This window comes from Hermetia illucens, chromosome 3, assembly GCF_905115235.1.
Source record: "Hermetia illucens chromosome 3, iHerIll2.2.curated.20191125, whole genome shotgun sequence".
Taxonomy (NCBI): domain Eukaryota; kingdom Metazoa; phylum Arthropoda; class Insecta; order Diptera; family Stratiomyidae; genus Hermetia; species Hermetia illucens.
This window is the reverse complement of record NC_051851.1, coordinates 44,603,262-44,625,304: the sequence shown is the minus strand read 5'-3', so window position 1 is coordinate 44,625,304 and position 22,043 is coordinate 44,603,262. Positions and strand designations below refer to the sequence as shown.

The following is a 22,043-nucleotide window of genomic DNA, read 5'->3' as shown; positions in this document are numbered from 1 at the left end:
TCCCGTTCACAAGTGGGGTCGGCTCATCGTGATTGGTTTCGGCATTTTATTTTATCAAATGCCTAATCTGGATATAATCGCGAGGCTTTTGAATCCCTATCTAGCGTTTCAAGCAACCGTTGTTTTGGCCGACCTTTTGCTGGTTTACCATAAACTTCGATATTCATACCAACCTTTGCAAGTGAATTCTCGTTAGCACGAATTAGGTGACCATACCATCGAAGACACTTCTCCCGTAGTTTTTTCACGATCGGTGCAACCCCATATCGATAGTGAATAGCGTCATTTCGGATGTGGTCAAAACGTGTCACGCCACTAGTCCAATGCAACATTTTCGTCTCCATTACCGCAAGACGCTGTACATTGTCTTTTATAGTCGGCCAACATTCAGAAACATAGAGAGCGACAGGGCGGACGACATTGCGGCAAATTTAAGATTTAAGACGTTCGTTGATACATCGATCACAAAGAACACCAGTTGAATGCCACTTCATCCCGGTTGTGTTAATGTGTAAAGCAATTTCATTTTGCAATTCTCCCTTGGCTGAGTGCATTGACCCGCGATATTTAAATCGCTCAGTTTTGGGCAGGTCACTGCCACTCACATAGGGAAACACAAAACATTTTATACCTGACGCTTCAAGATTCGGGTTTCGCGACTTGTTCTTAAATACGTTGTCTTTTTCAAAGACCTGTACTCCCCAAAATGTGCGTTTTATTTATGTACACATGTAATATTTTTTTTGTTTTTATATTAGAGAATTATCAATTGAATCATTATATCTTCACATAAATCTTTTGTTGGTAATATTATATAGTATACATTCATTTTCTATTAATAGCTATGTCGTTGGCTTTAGAAAAAAAAATGGAAGAAGGTGGTTACCGTACTAAAATCATTTGTTTTTTTTACCAAAATGTTAATTTTTTTCTCGTAAACATACATATAAAAATTTGTCTATGAAAATATATTTTTAAGGTTTTGTATAAAACAATGTTGTTTTGTGATGGGAGAAGCATGCATTTTTAAAGATAAATTTTTGATATCGGAATCCATCATAATAATAATGTTGAAAAAAGGCGGCTGTTTGTTACAGAGCATTCCTTAAAGATTATCGAATGGATCTTGTCAGGCCCTGTCGACTTTGTGTGTATGCGCTGTTTGATGGGCAGTGCGAACCTTTTGGGCTCCACAAGCCTCATTTGCTAGAACTGGGAATTATTTAAGGACATATACTTATCTCGTAAGTTCGGACTTCTTGCAAGACTCGTAACATATTCGTATATAACGATTAGACAAAAGTAATTTCCCTGGAAATCGGTTGGAATGTGGTCTTGTTCCAAAAGTCTATGCCATTAGTAACTTCTGTCTGTCTCTATCAGCAATAAATGTTTATTTCATAATAGTAGACCTGGTAAGATGTGACGCAAGTGACCTAAGTAGATAGGGGTGTAGATAAAGTGATGGGTTGTTGATATGATACATACTATGCAAATCACTGATAGTTCTCCACTTTACTTTTGTTTGGATGGATCATATTCCCATAGATTGACCCAATTTGAGAATATTCTATTAGAATTCCAATCCGCTTACAAATATTAGCCTAGAAAAATTCCTAGTTCCTGGTTCATAAGCGCATCACGCGAACTTGACCACTATAAGTACATAGAACGTGTATACAGTATGTGATTCGGAAAGCATGCAAGAGAATAGCAGTAAAATGAATAAAACGCTGGGTTTATTTCAATAAATCAGTTTTTCATGATTTGCAGGGCAAATGTGATGCTTACTATGCTTATTATTGAGTGGACTTTTCACTTATTCACCGATCTTCAATCGCTTTAAGATGCTGTTTTTATTTAGATAAGTAAGTTCCATTCAGTAGCTCGTGGAATGTAAATCTAAAAGTGTACACACAAGTGTTGACTGTCGAGAATAAGTTGTAAAAGAAACGCAATATGATTTTCCATTTAGTTATAGTGCAATTGGTTTTAATATTTATCGGGTCTGCCTTAAGTCAAGAATTTCGCTTTATTAGCGAAGCTCTACAGGGTGGCAGTCCATGTCGCAATGGAGTTTTGTTTATGGAACGATTTATCGGAGGACCGCCTAGCAAGGAAAATTATTGGAATGGAAGCATTAACTTTGACTTGTATAAAAATCTACCGGAAGCCAGAATAAGTTTGTTTCTCACTGCACCTGCCACTATTTTCTTAGTAAGTATTAATGATATGCTTTTACGTCATCTCCATAATGTCATTAGAATAACCGAATGATTGTGATGAAAGTAGCTACATTGAAACAACTCCTTATTACATAAGATAATTGTTCAAGAGTGTATTTTCTCATGGAAAGCATAAGCATATGAAAGTATAACACGATATACAATTCGATGTGTTGCTGACATTTTGACAATTTCGATTTACTATAAAACAACTTTGTTGAAAATAAAAGAATTTCCACCATGTTATAATAACAACAATATTCAAGGGATGTCGCACTGCCCCCTAAAAGAACTATTGTGTCCCTTTACTGGTATAGTATAATTACATATCAACTATAGTATCCCGTTTAAACCTATAACTAACAGAAACTTTACTATGTTCCCAGCTTGTAAGTTTTTCAACTTGGCATCTGGTATTAAGTATTCTCCCAGGTGTCTGACCGCACCCGTAGATGTCCCTAGCTTCCCCAGATGGTAGGTTCGCCTGCAGTGACCATTGAGTATTCGCACTATGATCCGGAGGGTCTCCCTGGGGAGGTCTAAACAATCTTTCGAGCGATTGGGTTCGTATCCCCCCGTGAGCACCCTAGACTGCTTCCTGACAAGTTCGCCCAGTAAAGTCTCCTCAGCCATTCCCCTTCGTTTTCCAATGTTGTAGTCATGAACTCGTTTCTAGGTCCACAGAATGGCTCTGATACGTATTAAGGCATCGCTGCTACTTTCCTGGCCAGTTCGTCCGTTGCTTCCTGGAACCCAGAGTATCCAGACTGTATTGAGCAAGCCGAGCGTGTTCAGTCTGTTAAGGTATTCCCATACCGGTTTTAAATTTACCTGGTTGGGCCTAAGTGCCTTAATAGCCGCTTGGCTGTCGGTTAGAATACCAATATTCTGCCCTCATTAATCTCCCCCCCCCTGCCGTAAGGGATCCGTGAGTCTATTAGGTAATCAGTTGCTGGTTTAAGCCGTATCTTCCCGCTCTCCCAGTTTGCCCTGTTACTGATACAGAGCTAGTTTCGGATGACGGTCCAGCACGGTAAGTGTACTGACATGGATTGTGTATTAGACCGTTAGTTAAATACGAACGATGTCAGGCCGTTTGGTCTGAAAGATTTAGGGTGAAAAGGATTCTTTTTAACCGCTTTCAGAAAAATACGATTCATGCCCGCCTCATATCCCAAGGCTTCGTTGCTCCTTAGCACTATTAAGAGAAATGCTAAGATGATTTCTAGACTTCTCGTGAGTAGTAGTGAGATAATGCCACCTTCTCCGGTTTCATGGTTTAAAGGTCCGAGCATACCTCTTTCGCTAGTTTCCAATTCATCTTTTTCCCCCTTCCGTCCGTTGTTTGAATGTACCCTGTCCTTCTCATTCTTGGTAAATGTTCTATTATCTTCTTTCTTGTCTTTGGCTATAGCTTTACATAGGCTGGATGCTCCTGTGGTATGTTCTATTTCTTCATAGAATTCCCTGAAGCTCTTTCATTTTGCTTCCCTGATTGCGTTACTATACGTCATCAGCGCTCTTTTATACCTGTCTAGTACTCGGTTTTTTTCTTCCGGTTAAAGAGTTTTCCCTTCTCATTCTGGATAGGCCCCTGCTCCTCAAGGATACGTCCCTTGATGAGTCGGCTGACTTAGATGAACAACTGGCCTCATATGCGTCAATGACGACTCTGTTGAATCTTTCCATTACTATTTTTAGCTTTGTTTCGTTCCTGATGTCTCGGCACACCTGTAAATGAGCCATGTTGTTACTCAGGTGCCTTGTGTAGGAGGTCCAGTCTGTTTTTCTGGGATTCCTTATTATTCGATTTGCTTTCGAGTTGTCCTAAAGGTCGAATCTGATATAGGAGGCTCATCCGAGATTCGCCAATTCTTGACCAAGCCGCTTATCAGAGTGTTGCCTAGAATTATGTCTAGTACCTCCTGTTTGGTGCTGGTCAGGAATGTTGGTATGGTTCCAACATTATGTATCTCTAACTTATTACTGAGAATAAATTGCAGAAGGTACCTTCGAATAATGTCGCTGCATTCCCAGACTTGATGAGACGAAGAAGTGATAATGACTTCCTCTCGCAAAACTTCGCCAGTCTAACATCAATATGCCAATCAAACCCAGAATTCCTGGAGCAGCACTATTCCAATGTTATCTCTAGGACTTACCCTTGCAATTACTGCAAATTTAGCTTTTGTATTGTGAAGGTTTACTTTTCTCCAATGTCAGAGCACTACCTTCCTCGTCCGACACGGCACTTCCTTGTGTTTCGCTGTCCGACTTGAGTTCCAGAAGGCCTAGATGGAAATCGTCCAGCTTCTCCTCTTCTATGCGCAGCCTGCTCGGTCTTGCTCATTCAGCTTCTATGGCTTCCGTGATTCCTTCAGGGACCTCGGTAGGCTTACCACCCGATGTGTCTGCTGAAGTATCCTTCCTTGGTTTCTCCTTGTGCACGGACAGAAGTTTACTGCCAAATCTCTCTCCAGAGATCGGTCGTCTACCCCTCCTCCTTCCTTCTAAGAACTCTCCATCACCGCGTACGGAGATGCATGTTTTGAGTGATGAGGAGGCGCTGAGGCTTCCTCGTCTCATTTGCTGCGACTTTGGGATGGTAGACCCTTCACCATGTGTGCCCCTGGTATATCATCCATAGCACATGTCGGCAGTTCCGTTCTCTTCCATCCTGGCAGTTTAGGGACTATAACCCTAAACCAGTCCGCCATGCACTGTACCAGTATAAAACCTAGTCGAAAGCATATGCCGGTAAACACCAGCTCCTTATTCCATTCCACACACATCTTCATGACAATCAGGTCTTCAATTATTTCCTGCTCCTCACGAATGAGTATTTGCTCCGGAAATACTTTCAGCAGTATGTTCAGTCGAATGCTCCTTACTCCATTAGCATAAACGGTGAGTCTCCTGGTCCCTGCCTTCAACCCTGATCATCCCGAGATTTATTTTCCTTTGAGGTCGGGTGTAGAGTTCTTGGAAGCATTTCCCTCAGCGGGTTGATTTCCGCTACTCCTCGCTTCCTTGGCTCTGATGCTGAAGGCTTAGGTCTGTCCTGAGTCCTGTTAAGAGTCACCTCTGATTTCAGGCCGTCCTTTAGATAGCGCAGATACAATTTGGCACCAACGCCACTGGAAGCTGTGTCTTTACTGGCGTCTGATATGGTGACGTCAGACCTACTTTTGCTCGTCCCTGATTTTTGAGCGGCGGAATTTTTTGGTTGCGGTCTTCGCAGTAGCACCCTAGCAATTTTGTAAATAGTAGGGCAACCTGGTACAGGGTGTGACTATTAACGTTTTTTGGAGAGCCATGCATCAACATAGGTATACAACATAGATAGGTTGGCTCCCAGAAGACTGTATTCCGCATCAGTCTATCCTGCAGTCTACAGCCTTGCCCCTGCTGTTATTGTTGTTGGTAGTTATAATAAGTGTACGAATATAGGATGAACTTAAAGGGGTTCATAGTAAAATCTCACGATATAATTATGTACTATTGTTAACTTTATTTGAGCAGATATCGTAATGGGGTGTATCTTGAGGTGTAAATACCATGTGCATGTACTACCATAATTTTTTCAGATTTTTCAGTTGGGAAATTTATGAAAACGGGTTTTTAAAGTAATTGACTCAATTCGGATCCCCGCACTCCCGCCCTTTTCATTAAATTTACTCTCATTTGATACCCTACATAACTATATTCGGTGAAAGAAAAATCGACGCTTTTTATGTATAAGTGTTCGGATAACTGAATGGTTAGAGCACAGGGCTGTCATGTGGAAGATCGCGGTTCAAGTTTTACTGGTGGCAGTGGGATTTGTACCGTGATTTAACGTCGGATATCAGTCGACTCAGCTGTAAATGAGTACCTGAGTCAAATCAGGGTAATAATCTTGGGCGAACGCAATACTAACCACATTGCCTCCCATAGGGTACTATGATCCTATAGTGTACCGTTACGGTCTTGAATGAAGTGCTCTAACACACTTCAAGGCCCTGATTCAATTAAGTTGGTGCGCCAACGATTATTATTATTTACGTATATGGCGACCGTTGTTTTCAACAGAACTTTAACAAGTCGGGAAACCGGAAGCTGGACACTTCAGGTATGAAAGGTTTTGTGTACTTCTTTGTACATAGCACGGTATACATGTGTATTATGTGAGAGTATCCACTTTCGGGTGATATGGACATTCATAGTCTTCAATTTTCAAAGAAGCAACAATTTTGACGTATTATAACTTTGTTAGTAATAGTGCGATTTCCTCCAAACTTGCTAAGATCATGCTCCACATCATATATATATGAATTTAAGGGGGGTTTCCAGGCAATTACAAAAAAATATAGTAACATACTATTATTAACTTTATTTGAATAGATGTCGGCATGGAAGGTATTTCGGAGTCCACGCACCATATAGTGGCAGCCTTCTGATTTTTTTCAGATTTTCCGGTTTGGTAGTTTCTGAGAATCATCATCAACGGCTCAACAACCGGTATCCGGTCTAGGCCTGCCTTAATTTGAAACTCTAGACATCACGGTTTTGCGCCGAGGTCCACCAATTCGATATCCCTAAAAGCTGTCTGGCGTCCTGACTTACGCCATCGCTCCATCTTAGGCAGGGTCTGCCTCGTTTTCTTTTTCTACTATAGATATTGTCCTTATAGACTTTCCGGGTGGGATCATCCTCATCCATACGGATTAAGTGACCCGTCCACCGTAACCTATTGAGCCGGATTTTATCCACAACCTGACGGTCATGGTATCGCTCATAGATTTCGTCATTGTGTTTCTGAGAATGGCCCCCTTAAAGGAATGATCACTTTCAACCTCCCGCACTACTCACCTTTCTAACAAATGTCAAAACTAAGACCGGTTTTGAAAAGTACTAACCGAGACCTTTAATTTGATGCCCTACATGACTATATTTGATGAAAAAAAATGTACACCCTCCTTTTGCATGTATGGGGACCCCCCCTTAAGTTCAACGTAAAAGCATGTAACTCACTGTATGTGTGCGTGTTCACAGTTCCCACCTTTCTACCAAATTTGATGTCAATCGCTACAACCCTCTGCGGGAAAAATGCGTGTGACGGACAGACAGACAGAGAGACAGACAGTAAACCGATTTTAATAAGGTTTTGTGCAATTACTGCAATTCCCTTACCATGCAGCGTCCTCTCACCACTCCTCTTTGTTATTTTTATCGACACTGTTACACAGGATTTCCAAAGTCCAGTGCACTATTCATTTCTTTATGCAGATAATGTTCTCCAAGCGTCTCACAGCAAAAATGATCTCGAGCAACTTGTCCAAAAATGGGATGATCGCCTGACGTAGCACGGTCTCTAATTTTTGACGACCGATCAGCATGAAACAGGCACCAATACTGTCAGTAAGAGTGACCTGCCCAGCGCTGATCGATTTAAATATTATACCTCGGGTCAATGCTATCAGAAAATGGAGAACTGCGATGTGAAGTCGTTTCACGCATTAGCTCAATGTTGATGCAGTGGATGCAGTGCAACTGGTGTTCTTTGGATTGACGTTTCAAAGAACGTTTCAAATCGAAAATTTACCGCAATGTCCACCCTGTCGCTTTCTATGGTTCTGAGTGTTGGCTGACTAGTTCAGTCAATGAATAGCGTCTTGCGGTAAAGGAAACGAAGATGTTGCGTTGGAATAGTGGTGTGACAGAAGATTTGATAACATCCGAAATGAGGATATCCGTGATCTATATGGGGTTGTACCAATTGTGGTAAAATTGCGAGGGAGGTGCCTTCGATGGTATGGTTATGTAATTCGCGCTAACAAGAATTCGCTTTCCAAGATTGGTCTGAACATCGAAGTCAGCAAAGCTACCAAAAGGCCGGCCGAAACAACAGTGGCTTGAAACGCTTCGCGACTGCATCCAGATCAGGCCTTTGATAGAACAAAATAGCGCAACCGATCGCGACGGGTCAACTCCGTTGTGAATGGGACAAGGACTAAAAAAAGAGATAATAGTGTTCGTCTATCATTGACCAAAAACTTTGTGCTTGTAGCTACCAGGATGGAGAAAATATTTATTCTTTTTGAGAATTGGTGTTATTTGAGCACCCTTCCAGTTCGTGGGGAAGTGGGCGTTAAGATTGAATAATGTTGACAAAATGGGGGCTGGTTGATGCAGAACATTCCTTAAGGATTAGCGAAAGGTTCTTGTCAGTTCCTGTCAACTTTTTGTTTTTACCTTGTTTGATGGACAATGCAATCGTTTTGGGCTTGTCAAAGTTGGTATTCGAGAACTGGGAATTATTTAAGGAGACATAATTATATTCTAGGTTCAGATGTTTTGCAAGATTCGTACCGGATATAAAAATTACATAAAAGTAATTTGCCTGGAAAACTCCGTATCAGCGGTCGAATTTCTATCATTATCATTTTCCTGTTTGTGCTATATTTACTCGAAAATCGCATTTAAATAAACTAAATGAAAATTCATCATTTGCTCTCGTTCCAAAAGCTTATGCCTTTAACAACCACTGTCTGCCTTTATTTGCTAAAAACGTACATTTCAGACCTGGCAAGATTTGAGGGAAGTGAACTAACCTTTTATAAGTTGCTGGGAATATCTAGATAAGGTGATGGGTTGTTGATATGATGCATATTAAGCATGTTCCTCATTTAGCTTTGTTTGAATGCACCTTATTTCCATAGATTGACCAAATTTCAGAATATTCTACTAGAATTCGAATCGGCTTGTAAACATTATGAGCCTAGAAGGCAAAAATTCCCAGTTCTTGGTTCATTAACTTAGCACACACTCTTGACCACTATGCATTTGTCCAACGTATCTATAGTACGCGATTCGCAAAGCATGCAGTAAGATAGCAGATGAATAAAACCCTGGGTTTATTTGAATAAACCAGTTTTTCGTGATTCCCTATAAACGTGCTGCTTATTATGTTGAACGGGCTTTTAATCATCCATCTTGAATTGCTAAAAGATGCTTTTTGTACAATATTTAGATAAGTTTAATTCAGTAGATCGCGGAATGTAAAACGTAAAAGTGTGCCCATAAGTGTTAACTGTCTAGAATAAGTTTGCACGGATTTGTAAAAGAAACGCAATATGGTTTTCCATTTAGTTATAGTGCAGTTGGTTTTAGTATTTATCGGATCTGCCTTAAGCCAAGAATTTAGCCTTATTGGCGAAGCTCTAGAGGGTGGCAGTCCATGTCGCAATGGAGTTTTGTTTATGGAACGATTTATCGGAGGACCGCCTAGCAAGGAAAATTATTGGAATGGAAGCATTGACTTTGATTTGTATAAAAATCTACCGGAAGCCAGAATAAGTTTATTTCTCACTGCACCTGCCACTATTTTCTTGGTTAGTATCAACAATATGCTTTTATGGGGTAATGAAAACTATAAAATGTGTCAAGTGCAGCTACGTGCAATTGTGTTTAATGTTTTTGTTGAAGGTTCATGGATGCGAAAAGAATGATATCATCATCTTCATCAACGGCGCAATAACCGGTATCCGGTCTAGGCCTGCCTTAATTTGAAACTCCAGACATCCCGGTTTTTCGCCGAAGTTCACCAATTCGATATCCCTAAAAGCTGTTCGGCGTCCTAACCTACGCCATCGCTCCATTTTAGGTAGGGTCTGCCTCGTCTTCTTTTTCTACCATAGATATTGCCCTTATAGACTTTCCGGGTGGGATCATCCTCATCCATACGAATTAAGTGACCCGTCCACCGTAACCTATTGAGCCGGATTTTATTCACAACCTGACGGTCATGGTATCGCTCATAGATTTCGCCGCTATGTAGGCTACAGAGTCGTCCATCCTCATGTAGGTTGCCAATTCTTCGGAGGATTCTTCTCTCGAACGAATTCGCAATTCTTCTTGCTAAGAACCCAAGTCTCCGAGGAATACATGAGGACTGGCAAAGTCATTGTCTTGTACAGTTAGAGCTTTGACCCTATGGTGAAACGTTTCGAGCGGAACAGTTTTTGTAAGCCGAAATAGGCTCTGTTGGCTGACAACAACCGTTCGCAGGTCTTGGGAATTTCTATGTGCTTTGCAGTCATTAGCCCTAACCCTAAAAAAACTTAATTCTGACTAGAAGCAAATGATTGTGTAATAAATGGTCCACATTTATACCTGAATGAAGCATGGCGCATTAACCATGCCTACGCACCATCCCTCACGGTTTGCTGGAAGGTGTTTTAGCTACCTCCAGGTCGTGCCAAGAAGCTTGCCCTCCTGCTCCGCTGTTCTGCGCCATATGTTTCATATAAGCAACTCACTCGTCGGCCATCTTGCGATAGTGGGTTCGTCGACGCCCTTCCGCCTTCTTCGGCTGTGCTCTGACGACGAAGTGTGATGATATGCATTGCTTCTATCACGATGTTATCAACCAGATTCGATATACGTACTTCAGTTGAATCTGTAATAGTTTGTTATTGTGTGTGTTTGCCAATATTGAAATTTAAATTATTATACAAGTTTTCGTTCCTATTATTATGTTTACTGAGAACAAATTCTCTTACCATATATGTGCCATGTGTAAAACAAAACCTTATTAAAATCGGTTTACTGTCTATGACTGTCTTTTTTCTTAAGGAGGCGGAAATTTTCTTTAGCCTGGACACGCCAGAATGTGGAATTTTTACCCACTAAAACCACCCTCGACTCCCGCCTACCCCATGGTATTACATCATGGGCCGGAGTTAGCTTACTTTAGCTAGGTCTCCTTACATCTACTCGCACGCCTTCCTCACTTGTTCTGCTTTCCGCAGTTTATCCTGGATTGCTGCGATCACCGAATTGATCTCATCCCAATCCTCCTGGCAAGCTTCCTTCTTCGAACAAAATTTTCTGATGATAGCACTTCACCTAGAGTTTTCTCTAAGTTCCGCCTTTCTTCCACGAACCTAGGACATTGGAAGAATATGTGTGCTGGGTCCTCTGAGACCTCGACGCAGTTTGGACAATTAGGTCAGGTGTCCAGTTGAAACCTGTACAGGTACGGTATCCTCCATGGCCGGTGAGAAACTGGGGGAGATTATAATTGATCTCCCCCATGTTTATCAAGGAAGCGCCCTCTCACCACTCCGCTTTTTTTTTGTTATGGACGCCGCCACCCGGTAGATGCAAAGCCGAGAGTTCTATACACTGCTTTATGCAGATGATGTTTTCCTAGGGTCTAATAGCAAAAACGATATGATGCAACTCCCCCAAAAATGGAATGATCGCATCATGTGCCTATGAAACAGGCACAATCAGTGTCAGCGGCAGTGACCTGCACAGAACTGAATGATTTAAATATCTCGAGTCAGTGCTATCAGCCTATGGAGGAATAGGTTATGAAATTGCTTTACGCATTAACACAGCCTGGATGAAGCGGTGTTTCACAACTAGTGTTCTTTATGATGGAAGTATCAACCGACGTTCCAAATCTAAAATTTACCGCAAGGTCATCCGTCCTGCCGCTCTCTATGGTTCTGAGAGTTGGCTGACTATAATAATTATTGAACAGCATCCCGTGGTAATGAAGACGAAGATGCTGTGCTGGACTAGTGGCATGACACGTTTTGAGCACATCATAAATGAGGATATCCACGGAGTCGCACCGATCGTGGAAAAACTGCGATAGGGGTCACGTAATTCGCACTAACGAGAATTCACTAGCCAAGATTGGTCTGAACGTTAGAATTGATGGTAAACGACCAAAGGCCGGTCGAAACAACGCTGGCTTGATACGCTGGATAAGGGATTTAAAATCCTCCCGATTGCATCCAGATCAGGCATTTGATAGAACTAAAATGGGAAAACCGATCACGACGATGCTTTCTCCCCAGCCACTCCCCGATGGAAGGGATTAACCTGCAAGTGCAGCGAGTATTTTTTGCCTGGTTCCATTGCTGTTGCCATCTGGTTGTGGATCTCCTCTTTTGATAGGATGGATAGGAAGGAGAGATGGACCTGGTGTTATATATGTTCATCATTTCAGTTGTCAGGATGCCAATCGGAATCATTGCCGAGATAACGAGCGCTGCATCATCTGAGACGGTCCTGATCAGACAGAACACACTTTTAAGGCTGTTCTTCTGTAAACCGCATTCAGTTTATGTGCATTGCCTAAATCATGCAGCCCTTTCCCCAAACTCGGACTGCATGCAGCAGGATAGCCACCACGTTGGCTATGAGCAGCCTGCAAGTATGCCGCGGTCGTTGCCAGCGTCATACTCTTAGTGGATGTTTTTTCGCAAGTATGCATATATGCTGCCTAAAAGTGAGTTTTCCGTCTATCATCAAGACGTGTTATAAGGGACATAACCGGAGAGGAGATCGAAGAGGATATTGTAAAAGGTGTTTAGAGCTTGATCACATGATGAGTTGCTTAACATATGTACCCAGTTAAAAGACGCTAAAGATGAGTTCAGACCGTCAAAATTGGCTTTGAGGAAGTTGAATTAGAGGATTTACGTTTGGTTTTGGGTGTTGAACGAGGAAGCTCCGCTTCAAATTCAACCGTGGGGTAGTGACCGTCAGTTTTGACATACGGGGATGTGCGAGGAAATAACGAGAGGTGGCGCTCGAGAAGGTTGGAAAGGAAGAGACCGAGAGTGCGGCCCAAGGAGTTTTTGGTGGTATTGAAATTCAAGGTAGAGCAAGTGTTCATAAGGGAAGAAACGGAAAGGTTTTTGGAAGGAATTGAAAGGCAAGGATGATTAGGCCAGTGAGGCACTCAATCATTTTTCCAACAGTGTTTAGAAGACATATGGGATTATAGAAGGACGGTTTCCCTGGAGGTTTGTCAGCCTTAAGGAGTAGCACCAGCTTCTGCCGATTTCATGGTGCAGGAAAGGTGCCGTCCGATATGCACGAACATATCTGACCTATATTTAATGGCAAGTTTGGGGGCCTTATTCGGTATGCTTTCCAGGCCCGAGGCTTTGCTTTCGTCTATTCGACTCAGATCTCCAGCCGTTCGTTCCTGGTGACTGGTAGAATCAGCGTCACATTCAGGGGGCGCTGGAAAGCGTCAGTACCCCCCCTTGCTGGGGAAATAACCCCTCGATTATTTTAAACAAGAGTATAGGGCACGTGATCTGCGGAGATGAACGACCTGTGAATCGGCCTGTCACCATTTTATAGGCACTATCCCACGGATTTATGTCCGGTTCCGAACAGAGCTCCCTCTTACTCCGCTGGATGGCGAGCTTGAGGTTCTTGCGGGTTTCTCTATAAGCATGCTCCTTTTACCCTTGATCGTTACTACCTATTGCCCTCTGAGCCGTTTGTCTGGCTCTATGGCAAGTCGATCGAAGGCTGGCAAGTTCACTATTTCACCAATAATTGAGTCTCCTGGTAGGGCATTAGCATTTCCTAGGCATTGACACGTCACATGCATTAGAGATGCTTTGTGTGGCGTGGAGAGCTCTATCCGTGGAGGTGCCTACTTTGCAGGTCCAACCACACCTCCATGAATGTTTGTTCATCCATCGCTTTTGCAGACCATCCTAGTGTTCTTTTGGATTTCGCCTTCTGGAGTCCGGGTCTCCTGCCCTGTGACACGATCCTTAATTCAAAGGTGATTGCCTGGTGATCGCTGGCCAGGACATATCACTTCCCAACGCAGGGCTGGCAAAAGTCAGATTTACAATTGAAGCAGATCCCCTTTTCCGATACGTGTTTACATCACCAGAACTACATCCAACTGGGCGAATGCTTCTAATAAGCACCGTCCCCTTGCATTAGACTCCTTGCTGCCCCACTCCATGGCCCACGGATTAAAGTTAACGGCTATCACCTTTGGACCTTGCATCGTGAACAAGACCGTCTAACAAATCTTCAAACTCAGGCAATGTAAGGCTCAGTGGGGCATAGCAGCTGTATACGAATATACTGCTTATTTTTGCCCATACAAAGCTATATAAAGGCTTGACGACCGCACACTCATATTGCTACACAACCAGTCGAATCTGTGACCCAAACACCACCGTCAAGGTTTCTGTACGGCTCAATAATGAAATCTCCATCGTGAATTCGTAAGCGGTCTGCGCAAGTAAATCCGTCCAGTTCACATATCCCCGAGCGAACTGAAGGCGAGCCTGTCGTTGGGCGGCTGTCATTTTTGGGCCTTGTGCAGACCTGTGGACTCTTAAGCCCTCTTTAGCTTAACGTCTTCTAACTATCCACCGGGTGATAATGATTCCCCAAACAACAGTTTTCGAGCAGCTTTCATTTGATTTTAATCAGATTCAATAAGTAAGACAAATTTTATTTTTTTAAGGGCGAATTGTGAGTTTTTTATTCCTTATATAGCGTCTTTCGAGGAACAGTTGTCCTCTTCCTCAGTAAGTTTTTGCCTGAATTGCTTATGGTCCAGCTTGTCCTTAAAAACCTAAATCCAGACCTTAATTGCTAGTTAATTTTATTACCTAATTATCTCAAAAAGCCAACTGTTAACGTTTCCTAAATCACTGTTAATTCTTTTTTCCTTCCGAATCTTGTGGATGGTGAAACTCTCTAATGCGTCCAATTTGCGAAAGTCATTAAACTCCTTAATTACCCTTAGGTTGTCTTAAGTTATTGTTTATTTCTCCTCGATAATGTATCTGGCTACCAATGATTTGAGGGCATGTGTTGGTCTGCTTTTTGCTTTCACCAGATTTGCTGCCCTTATATGTTCGTTGAAACTCATTGCTATTAATCTTCTAGTTTACCCTATAGGGTATGATTTTTCACAATCGGTGCAGGTTATCTGGTAGATTCCGCTTTTCTCGCTATGTTCCTTGGGGTTCTTCCCGCTTCCTAATCGTGTCTTCATCTGATGTGAGCTGCTGGTAGATATCACTTCGATGTCACGTTTGTTTAGAACGTTTTTCACCTGGTAGCTAATTTGAGTTTTTTAGTTTTAGTTTTTTTGATGGTCCTGCTTGTGTGAAAAATATCGTCAGGTTATTCCTTTCCATTTTCGTCATGTTTTTCCTGATTATTCCTTCTATGGTCTTCTTGTTGAATCCATTCTTTTCCGCAGTTTCAATGATGTAGCGTTTCTCATTGTTTAAACGTTCCTCAGATAAAAGCCACCTAAGTAAGTGAAAAATTGAGAGATTTGGCGGTATGGCCTTTGTTTGATAATATTGTATCATCATCATCAACGGCGCAATAAGCGGTATCCGGTCTAGGCCTGCCTTAATAAGGAACTCCAGACATCTCGGTTTTGCGCCGAGGTCCACCAATTCGATATCCCTAAAAGCTGTCTGGCATCCTGACCTACGCCATTGCTTCATCTTAGGCAGGGTCTGCCTCGTCTTCTTTTTCTACCATAGATATTGCCCTTATAGACTTTTCGGGTGGGATCATCCTCATCCATACGGATTAAGTGACCCGGCCAACGTAACCTATTGAGCCGGATTTTATCCACAACCGGACGGTCATGGTATTGCTTATATATTTCGTCGTTATGTAGGCTATGGAATCGTCCATCCTCATGTAGGGGGCGAAAAATTCTTCAGAGGATTCTTCTCTTGAACGCGCCCAATAGTTCGCAATTCTTCTTGCTAAGAACCCAAGTCTCCGAGGAATACATGAGGACTGGAAAGATCATTGTCTTGTACAATAAAAGCGTTGACCCTACGGTGAATCGTTTCGAGCGGAACAGTTTTTGTAAGCTGAAATAGGCTGTGTTGGCTGACAACAACCGTGCGCGAATTTAATCATCATAGCTGTTATCGGTTGTGATTTTCGACTCTAGATATTCTTCTTATTCTTCCTACTTGACCAGTGCGGTTTGATGTTGTTGGTTGGTTCGTCTTCGGTGCTGACGTTACCACCATATATTTTGTCTTGCCTTCAATGATGCGCAGCCCAAGATCTCGCCCCTATCGCCGCCTGCTCGATCTGCATGAAGGCAGTTTGTACATCTCGGGTGGTTCTTCCCATGATGTCGATATCGTTAGCATAGGCCAGTAGTTGGGTGGACTTAAAGAGGATCGTATCTCTTGCATTTACATCAGCATCACGGATCACTTTCTCGAGGGTCAGGTTAAAGAGGCATGCCCTTGCCGTAGGCCGTTGGTGATGTCGAATGGTCTTGAGAGTGATTCTGCTGCTTTTATCTGGCCTCGCACATTGGTCAGGGTCAGCCTAGTCAGTCTTATTAATTTCGTCGTGATACCGAATTCTCTCGTGGCCGTGTACAGTTTTACCCTGGCTATGCTATCATAGGAGGCTTTAAAGTCGATGAATAGATGGTGCAACTGTTGTCCATATTCCAACAGTTTTTCCATCGCTTGCCGCAGAGAGACAATCTGATCTGTTGTTGATTTGCCTAGAGTGAAGCCTCTTTGGTATGGGCCAATGATGTTGTGGGCCTATGAGGCTATCCGCCCTAGCAAGGTAACGGAGAATATCTTATAGACGGTACTCAGCAACGTGATACCTCTATAATTGCTGTACTGCGTGATATTTCCCTTTTTATATATGAGACAGATAATGCCTTGTTGCCAATCGTCAGGCATTGATTCGCTGTCCCATACCTTGAGCACAAGTTGATGAACCACTTGGTGTAACTGGCCGCCTCCATATTTAACCAATTCGGCTGTAATACCATCGGCTCCTGGCGACTTATGATTTTTGGCCGATGAATTGCACGGACTGTTTCTCCTAAACTTGGTGGTGTCTGTGTTTGTCCGTCGTCTTCAGTTGGCGGGACCAACTCGCCGATGTTCTGGTAGTTCAGTAGCTCATAAAAGTACTCAACCCATCTCTCCAATATGTCCATTCTGTCGGAAATCAGATTTCCCTCTTTGTCTCGGCAGGATGAGCATCGAGGTGTATAAGGCTTCATCCTGCTGACTTTTTGGTAAAACTTGCGCGCCTGGTGCGGTTGCTCCCTGTACTTTTCTAGTTCACAGGCTTGTTGGTTCTCCCAGGCTTCTTTTTTCCGTCAGTGAAGTCGCTTCTCCGCTCGACGGAGTTCGTGATAAATCTCTGCGCGTGCCCGCGTTCTTTGAGAATGCAACATTACTCGGTATGCAGCATAATTCCGTTCCGTTGCTAGCTTGCATTCATCGATAACAGCAGGTTTCGTTTTTTGGCTGACTAAGAAATCTACTCCGAGCACATGGTTTACGGGATGGCAACTATAATATATGGTGTAGTGGCTCTTCTCCAGGAAACCGGACCCTGTTCAAAGTATCTCCTGTAACGCTGTTACATCAGCCCTATATTGAGACAAAGTATCGGCTAGTTGCTTATCAGCTTCATCTCTGTATAGGGAGCGCACGTTCCATGAGAAAATGCGCAAATCGTTATTCTGTTGTCGTTTCCGGGTTCGTCGATAATATTGTATGGTCCGTTTTTAAGGTTTTGTGTAAACACAAAACCTTATTAAAATCGGTTTACTGTCTGTCTGCCTGTCCGTCACACGCATTTTTCTCGGAGACGGTTATAGCGATTGACACCAAATGGTAGGAAGGTGGGAACTGTGAACGCTCACGCATATAGTGAGTTACATCCTTTTACCTCGAATTTAAGGGGGGGGGGGGGGTCCCCATACATGTAAAATGGGGGTGTAAATTTTTTTTTTGTCAAATATAGTCATGTGGGGTATCAAATTAAAGTTCGCGATTAGTACTATCCGAAGCCCGTCTTAGTTTTGACATTTGTTGAAAAGGTGGGGAGTGTGGGGGGTTGAAAGTGGTCATATTTTTAACGAACCCATTTTCAGAAACTACCCAACCGAAAAATCTGAAAAAAATCAGGGGACTGCCACTATATGGTGCCTAGGCTCCGAAATACCCTCCATACCGATACCTGTTCAAATAAAGTTAATAATAGTACATTACTAGAATTTTTAGTAACTGACAGGAAAACCGCCCTCAAGTTCACTCTAGAATCACAATGTGGGCTACAGCATAGAGCATAATTCTGCCAAATTTGGTGAAAATCGCACTATTACTAACAGAGTTATACTAGGTCAAAACTGTTGCTTCTCTGCAAATTCAAGACTATAAATGTAAATATTATTTGAAAATGGAAGTTTACACATAATATATGCATATTACATGCTAATGGCACACTCAAATCTCTTTACAAAGGAAATACACAAAACCTTTCATACCCGAAGCGCTGAGCTTCCGGTTTCCCGACTTGTTTTGTTTTTTACACAGTGCAGATGCAATAAAGCAAATATTAATATCTGAAGTCAAGACAGGCACTGCGAGGTTTCTTCCTCTTAAGTTACTTAACTAAATCGGTTGAAGGTGAAAGGGCATTATGGCGGAAAACAGATTAGAAACCTAAGGAGTATACTGTCAAGATAGAACTCTCGCAGAACGCATTTTCCTCCCGTAGAACGCAATGTCCAATCAGATTTTTCTCCCTTACGTGCCAAAGAGGTTACTGCATATAACCATTTTGGCAGATAATTTGGCTGTGATAGACGTTTAACAATAACTTGAAGTTATTGGAGCACTTCCTAATGGAATTATTACATCTGTAAAAAATTGCCTGGAGATGGTTAAGTTTGATCAACAAACTAAAATATGGAAGTGATCTCGACCATCAGCCAGGAGTAAAAAGATACGCTTCGTGCCTGCTTACGTGGTACCTGTTCGGAAGGAAATACTAGCGGATGAGAGTCTTGAAATAAGACCCTGTCGATTTCGAATGAGGTTTTTAAATAACAACAATATTTCTTTTTTTCACCTTTTTCACAGCTATTTAATTGATATTTAATTATACTGATTTCATTTCCAGGATGAAGAGGATGGTAGAGTACTATCTGACAGTGACGCTTTCCATATTACGTTCTTGAAAAAGGATGACGGCTCATTCAACGGAAAATTTCGTGTGCAAGGTCGGCCAAAGGGAGATTTCCCTAATGTAGCGGGATTAACTTTGAACAATGTTGACATTTGCCCAAATCTGACGGAGGTAAAAATGAATAAATTATTACGCCAGTATTGTACAAAATATAATTCGGAATTTTATTTATGATAGTGGAAGCCGACGATCCTGGGCGCAGGAAACACAGGATCAATTGATCTAGCAAATCGTGACGATGAAACTGATCCAGTTTCGTTAAGTCCATGTGGTCAGCGCAAGGTTCAACATCAAGGACTAATTACTAATGGCTTTCCATCTGAAGAAGGCGACTGGCCCTGGCATGCCGCTATATATCACGTGGATTCTATTATATTTAGTTACAAATGTGGGGGAACGTTGGTATCATCAAGGGCTGTAATTACTGCTGGTCATTGCGTTGTGGACAACAACAACATTATTGTACCGGAACGCGTTCTCGTGAGATTGGGACAACACAATCGTTTAGTTACTAATTCTAACACAAAAGAGTATCGAGTTTATAAAATAATTCCACATGAAGAATTCGATACTACAAATCTACGAAATGACATAGCCATTTTGAAACTTGCGACTGAGGTCTCCTTCACAAATTATATTCAACCTGCTTGTCTTTGGGACAAATCATCCACCGATTTGAATGAAGTAGTTAAGGAAGCTGGTTACGTAGTAGGATGGGGTTTTAACGAACAGGACGAATTATCTGATATTTTATCACAAGGCAGGATGCCAGTAGTGTCATTCACTACTTGCTTAAGCAGCAATCGACCATTTTTCGGACATTATCTGTCAGATATGAACTATTGCGCGGGATTTAGGAACGGGACGAGCGTATGTAACGGTGATAGTGGCGGTGGCATGTTCTTCAAAGTAAATAACATTTTTAGGCTGAGGGGAATAGTATCGCTAGCTGTAACTAGGGAAGACAAAAATATTTGTAACTCCAAACATTATGTAATTTTCACAGATTCTGCTAAATATTTGAATTGGATTGAAACTCATTTGCTTGACTGATTTAGAATATTGTAAGTTAAACATTTTTATAAGAAATATACACTTAAGGATAGAGACTAATAAAGGTGGAAAAAACGTATGCCATGCTTTCATTTTTATTATATTATATTCCGTTTACACATTGAATACGAATATCTTTGTCATAATCTCCGTAGATGCCAGATTTTATCTAATATTAGCACTACTAACTACCAAGCATTTAAGCTCGAACGATCCTACTTACTTAAAAGAAAAAAGCGCGCTGGTGACGGTGGCCGGTAGTAGGTTAATGGGAGAATCCGTCGAGAACTTGCCACGCATCGAACACATATGCAGAATGGTGTATTTCTGCATGGGCATGCATGTGCAAGAGCTCCAGGACATCAAGGGAAGCGTGGGAGATTTAGGTATAATAGCTGTAGCTGACAATATTATGGGAATTATAACCACTTTTTCGAGACGTCAAATTTCTTTGATTTCCTGAACCAGTGGCTCATAGCTCACCTTCTTCACCACGTATTTCCGTTCAATATTGCTAGTACGGGGAATACCTAACCACACATTCTGCATTGGTAGTTCTCTACCCGCTATTTCATTATGAGCGTTTTATAACCTCGGGTGGCGATCATGCCGCCCTGAATGGCACACATGAATCTCTCCGTCTTATAAAAGAGCTCTCCAGCACACAGCCATCTGTACGGTAAATGTAAATTGACAAATGACTACAAAAGGCAATTCACGCGGTTGACGTGCATTGTCTTCAATTTCCATTCATCGATCCATTCTTGGTTTGACATCACCCCACTCAGAGGATTGAAAGATCAATCTTTGAAGTTAAGCGGAGTCAGCCCGTAATCTGCCTTACAAATAGCCGCATGCAAAGAACTCGCCTGCTCTTGGCTATAAAAATTAACGACTTGACGGTGATGTTGTGCCGCCACATCAACCACGCTCTTACCTCCGATGTCACGAGGTAGGTTCATCCGCTTCAAGGCAGAGTTTGGATAACGCATTCGGAATTTGGACATAGTTGTCCGTATCCGCCGCTGGACGTTTTCCAGGTCGGTCTTCGTCCACGGCAATATTCCGAATACATAAGCCAGTGAAGGGATAGCGAATACATTCAACGTGCTTATTTCATTCTTCCCCGAGAGTTGCAGTTTCAGTACCAGCTTTACAAATCGCAGGAATTTGGAGAGCATCCTTCAGATCACTAACTCGAACATGGATTCCTTGCAGAATTCCTAGGTATTTGTAAATAGTCATAGCTTCCATGTGGAGGTCATCAATGCTACGTTCGGCATACAGCTCGTGATAACCTTTTCCGATGGCTTGGGTTCGACACTTGCCTAATCCAAATTCGCAACAGAATACTATGTCACTAGTACTAGCATGTAACTTAATATCATCTAAGCACATTATGTGTATCAGCTCGCACTTAGCATAGACCATACTTTACTCCAAAACGATGCCCTCTAGCATCATTCAGTGGCCAGGAAAGGGGGTTCAGTGCCATGGAAAACGAAGGGACTCAACGAATTGGACTAGAAGATGGCCTCTCAGTGTATGGATAGGCTCTGAAATATGCACCCTGAGAGGAATGCACTGATATATCGCCAAAAACTTTATTTGTTTGGGATCAATGCGACACAGATGTAGGATATCGATTAGCCAGGTATGCGGGACGCTGTCGAAAGCCTTGGCATAATCGATATAGGGTGGTCAAAGGGTAGTATAGGTCCCGGGGCGAAACGTGGATTGGTACCCACGATGGAGCATAAAACCTGGGAAATGCCTGCTGAACCAACACCAACAGCTCTGCTACCAAACCCTATCTCCACCTCCACGTGGTGACCGCTGGGAGCTCTTTCTTGACGAAAAGCTGCAGACGGAGAAGGATGAAGGCGAGTCTCCCGCGCCTAAAAACGGGACAAATTGTACCAACTGGTCCTC

The 22,043-nt window shown here is 42.4% G+C and overlaps 1 protein-coding gene across 2 annotated transcripts; it reads left to right on the top strand.

Annotated features, from left to right (window-relative positions):
* The first annotated feature begins 1,793 nt into the window (after positions 1-1,793).
* LOC119652717 (chymotrypsin-like elastase family member 2A) lies at positions 1,794-20,187 on the top strand. Of its 2 annotated transcripts, none has more exons than XM_038057008.1 (3): positions 1,794-2,217; positions 18,993-19,169; positions 19,236-20,187. In XM_038057008.1, the coding sequence occupies exons 1-3, from the start codon at positions 1,960-1,962 to the stop codon at positions 20,109-20,111; spliced, it is 1,311 nt and encodes a 436-aa protein (XP_037912936.1). In that variant the 5' UTR covers positions 1,794-1,959; the 3' UTR covers positions 20,112-20,187. The 2 variants fall into 2 exon arrangements, with proteins under 2 accessions (XP_037912936.1, XP_037912935.1); XM_038057007.1 differs by lacking the exon at positions 1,794-2,217 and adding an exon at positions 9,233-9,598.
* The last annotated feature ends 1,856 nt before the right edge of the window (positions 20,188-22,043 follow it).